At 36.5% G+C, this 4,493-nt stretch overlaps 1 protein-coding gene across 1 annotated transcript; it reads left to right on the plus strand.

Moving 5' to 3' along the window:
- The first annotated feature begins 1,141 nt into the window (after positions 1 to 1,141).
- LOC121756511 (fruit protein pKIWI501-like) lies at positions 1,142 to 2,898 on the plus strand. Its single transcript, XM_042152074.1, has 2 exons — positions 1,142 to 1,327; positions 1,728 to 2,898. The coding sequence occupies exons 1-2, from the start codon at positions 1,283 to 1,285 to the stop codon at positions 2,646 to 2,648; spliced, it is 966 nt and encodes a 321-aa protein (XP_042008008.1). The 5' UTR covers positions 1,142 to 1,282; the 3' UTR covers positions 2,649 to 2,898.
- Positions 2,899 to 4,493: the final 1,595 nt, after the last annotated feature.

The raw sequence follows: 4,493 nt of genomic DNA on the forward strand, positions 1-4,493 counted from the left end.
AATCTCAGTCATTGGATGGTTGTGATAAGCTACATTATTAGACTAAGATATTAAATTATTAGCCAAGCTATATTATTAGACAAAAATGCTACTTTATTTTTTTTACTCAAACAGTACATTATTAGCTAAGTTACATTATTAGATGACACGTGACATAAATCTAACAGTTACATCAAAAGATTCAATTACTGAAATTTACTTTGATTTTTGACAGAATTTCACTTATTGAATCGATCACGTCCCTAGCATGATATGGTTAAGATTTGTATATTTTCGTTCCAAGATGCTCAACAAGTCGAATACTAAGCTTGTTTCGTTTAGCAAACAAACTTCATAATTCGAAAAGCTTTTTTCAAGCCAGAGAATCAAATACCTTGTGATCACCTTGATTAAGAAATTAAAATACCTTACTTATACCTTTGTTTTACTCTAGAATAGAGAAAGATACTGTTTTTTTGGATATGATTGGACTATAACTAATTTTTCTTCCTATATTCTATAGTCTAGCTATAGTCAAATGTTCGCTTCAATCTAAAACTAACGCTACTATGTGTAAATATAAATATACATTTTAAAATTTCAATTTTCATGGCTTCATCAACAATCACGTCACCAAATTTGTGTGTATTGACAGGTATAACGTTTGTTTTTAATTCTATCTGGACTGAAAATTTGCCTTTACTTCTCTTCTATGACAGGTATTACACAACTAATCACTATAATTAAACCTTATTTTCCTGATAAATAGCACAAATAAAATAGGCCACTAACAATAATCACAATAAAAAAAACTCAAATCCAAATTTGGGGTTGTTCATAACCGACAAAAATCAGACAACTGTTGGGCAAAAAAAATAATATTAATCCGTTACGCAAATATGGTCCCATGATAAAGCTTGTTACTTTTACAATGACAGCGCCTACTCCCTAACATTTGTTTCACAAAAATTCAAGAATTTCCAGTATGGCCATTGGATTCTTGCTGCTAAATTATACATTTGATATTTATGTGTACAGCTCTTTTTTATTTATTTAATTAATATGGATTTCCACTGAATTGGGCTTGACAGATCATCAAGCATGTGACATTGTATATGAGTGGTGTGGTTTTTTCTACTCTGTGCAGTGTGTGTTTGCTTTTGAGCCCCCAACCCCACCCCCCCTGCTTTTGTGGTTGTTGCCAACCTTCTCATTCCTTTCTTTTTTTCCTGGTTTAGTACTTGTTTTTCTTCTCACTTTCTTTTCTCATTCAGCTTTCTTCATTTCCCATCATTATTAATCCATGGCTACTGAGACTGTTGCATCAGATCATCTTGCCCCTGCTGAGGTATGCTGTTTGTTCCTTCCTTTTTGTTTAATTGTGCTATTTTTGTGTTGAAAAATTGTTGCTTTGGTTAGTTTATGGCTAGAGATGGCTAAAATAGTTCTAATTAGCTCTAGAAACCTGAAAATCATGTTTGCCCTTTTGCTGTGTTTCTAATTTTTGGTTGTGGTGCTTGCTGCCTTTTTGCTTATTTGCTTAGTTTGTGTAATCTTGGGACATGTATGTGTACATTAGTTGCTTAGTTTAGGCAATCTTGATTAGAGAATTTAGAATACCTATAGCTAGCAATTCTCAAAAACTGATCATATGTTGCATCAATTAGTATTTTCTTGTTTTGTGGGAGGGTTTGAGCTTCCTTAATCTGTTCTCTTTTTCCAAATTGATTGTTTTCTCTTATGTTCAGATGAAGAAAGTTGAAGCAGAGTGTGAATCAGCAGAAGCAAAGATAGAGGAGAAGAAAATTGAGGGTGATGTCAAGGATGGTGTTGCTGAGGATAAGGCTGTCGCGGTCGAAGATGTGAAGGCTGCTCCCGAACCAACTCAAGAAAAGGTCGAGGATAAGAAGCCGGTGGAAGAGGAATTAACGAAAGAGAAGCTCGATGATAAGGTTGAATCAGCTCAAGAAAAGGTTGATGACAAGAAAGTCGAGGATGTTCCAGTGGTCGAAGCAGAACCTGAGCCTGCTCCTGCTGAGAAGCAAGTGGAGGAAAAGTGTGTTGAGGAGTCTAGTGAAGTGAAGTTGGAGGAGCCAGCAAAAGTGGTTGATGAGCCAGCTGAGGTTATTGAGAAGAAAGAGGAAAAGGCCGAAGAAACGCCTGCTCAAGTGGTCGAAGAGGCAGTTGAGCAAGTAGAGAAAGGGGCCGAACCAACTGAATGTTCTGCTGAGCCAGCCAAATCTGAGGCTGATCCGGCTTCCCAAACCAAAGAAAATAAAGTAGAATCGAATGTGAAAACAGAAGAGAAAGGTGCTGAGGCTGAGAAGATTGAACCAAAAAGTGATGTGGCAGAAGAGAAAAGTGTTGTGGCTGAAGAATTGGTAGAGGCTGAGGCAAAGCCACAAACTGAAGCTGTCGAAAAGGCCTGTGGAGATGAAGCGACAGCCAAAGACATCAAACCGGAGGAGGCAGCAAAAGATGAAGCCAAATTGGTGGAAGAGAAAAAAGTTGATGAGACAGTAAAGGAAACTGTTGAAACTAAGGTGAAGACTCAGAAGCAGTCTCTTGTTAAGATCGTGAAGCAGTCGCTGGTGAAGGCGAGGAAAGCCATCACCGGGAAATCAAAGACGGCGGCTCCTACAGAAGCCAAGGATGATGGCAACAAGTAGCAAGTTTGAATGAAGTGGAGATGGTGATATGGTTTGTTTCATTTGTGTGATAAGTTGCAGTTTGTGAAGGTTGTCTGTGTATGTCTGATGTTGGATTGTTTGCCTGCATGTGTTAGATAGTACTACTAGTGTCATGCACACACAAGAAGATTTCCCTTTTTTTCTTTCTTTTCTATTCCCATTTTTTTGATATATTCATTTGTTGGTTTGTGTATTTATGTGATGATGCAAGAAGAAGATATTCAATTTATTTGTGTATTGGTGTAAATACATTTCAGTATTGAGTGTTTTCAGTTTTAAAGTACTACTAGCTAGTGTTTATGTTGTACCAATATATTCCCTCTGTCAACGAAATAATGTCTTATTTTATCATATCAATACATTCATAAAATCATTATACTTACTTTTCATTAACTTTTTCACTATTCATCACATTTTTTAATTTTTAAAACTCACGTTGTCTGAGGGAGTATGACTTATAGTTTTTCACATTTTGGTATTGCTCTCTCTGATAGATTGTTGATAAGTTTCAACTAAACAACTTTTGTCCTTATAAATTGGATGATATCATGCAACTCATCAGATAGTATAATTCATCGGCTATTATATCAGATAAAACTTCACCAAAATCCAATGATCATATCGGATAACATGTCATAAAAAAACACGAACAAAATTCAATGTTTTCAGACAATTTTAGTCGGTTCAAGTATAATGGAGAGGGCAGTAGGGCCCAGAACATAAGTTGAGGAGAGCCACGCAAACATCTGTGGCATGGTTTTTGCATTTTATACACATACACAAAACCAAAGTGCAATAACTCAGCAGCAGATCATCACCAACATGTGAAAATAAATTAATTCACCTTCAAGACTTCATTTATTCAATAACTCTCACTGCAACCATCAACACAAATTGAAATATTATAAGATGATTGGATGACAATAGGTGGTGAGGAATGAGGATTGAATTTTTCTATAATATAAATGCCTTGGTCATTTTTGGTTTTAATTTCTGTGGCTAGGGCATCAAAATTTAGAAAAATCATTATGTTTTTTTTTGGACACCTATTATCCAAGTCTTACTCAATGCACCAGTGATCACGGCCCCAGCAATTTCAATAGTATACTACGAAATATTTTTATAATTTTAAATATATTCATAAATTAAACAAAATCAATATACGATAATTATATTAGCAATTGGCCTAAGCGAATACTTTCCTCATTCTTCCTCAATTAGTGATGGTTAATATGAAAATTTAGAGGAAAAAAGATACTCCTATTTCTTGTGGTGGAAGTAGTAATTATAATTCCAAAAACAAAAAACTGTATCAACATGTATCTAACCAGTAGTCACCTTATTTCTTGGTGATGGGGTACGAACTAAACCCTAATGGCAAGCCCAATAACAGTGACGGCCCATCAGCCCAGAGCCCAAGAAAGAGTATCTGTTCGGCACCAAAGAGTTCGGCACGACCCAAGAGTTCGGACTCAGCCTACAGCTCGGTAAAAGCCGACCAGTCAAGCTCTCCTCTCAGATCGGCAAGAGCTGATCGGTAAAGTCCAGCAGTTCGGTCTCAGCATTCGACCGAACTAGGAGTTAGTGGACTCATGAAAGGCCTCCACGACCTCCGCTATACCCACGATCTATTTAGTGGTACGAAGCAGTTATTGAGCAGTTATTGCTCACCCACGATCTTGTTAGTGGGGCTGCAAACCACGACCTTAGTTCAATGTATAAATAGAACTTAGATCAGATAGAAAAGGGTTAAGCTCTCTAGAGATAAAATCATATAGCAAGGCTGTGTTGTAAGCTGTAATCCCAGATCAAGCAATACAATCT

This window comes from Salvia splendens, chromosome 11 (assembly GCF_004379255.2).
Source record: "Salvia splendens isolate huo1 chromosome 11, SspV2, whole genome shotgun sequence".
Classification (NCBI taxonomy): domain Eukaryota; kingdom Viridiplantae; phylum Streptophyta; class Magnoliopsida; order Lamiales; family Lamiaceae; genus Salvia; species Salvia splendens.

Excerpts from the sequence above, each read along its gene's own strand:
- LOC121756511 (XM_042152074.1), top strand. The coding sequence starts at position 1,283 with ATGGCTACTGAGACTGTTGCATCAGATCATCTTGCCCCTGCTGAG. Across the intron at positions 1,328-1,727 it reads ATCATCTTGCCCCTGCTGAG|ATGAAGAAAGTTGAAGCAGA; the intron begins GTATGCTGTTTG and ends TCTTATGTTCAG.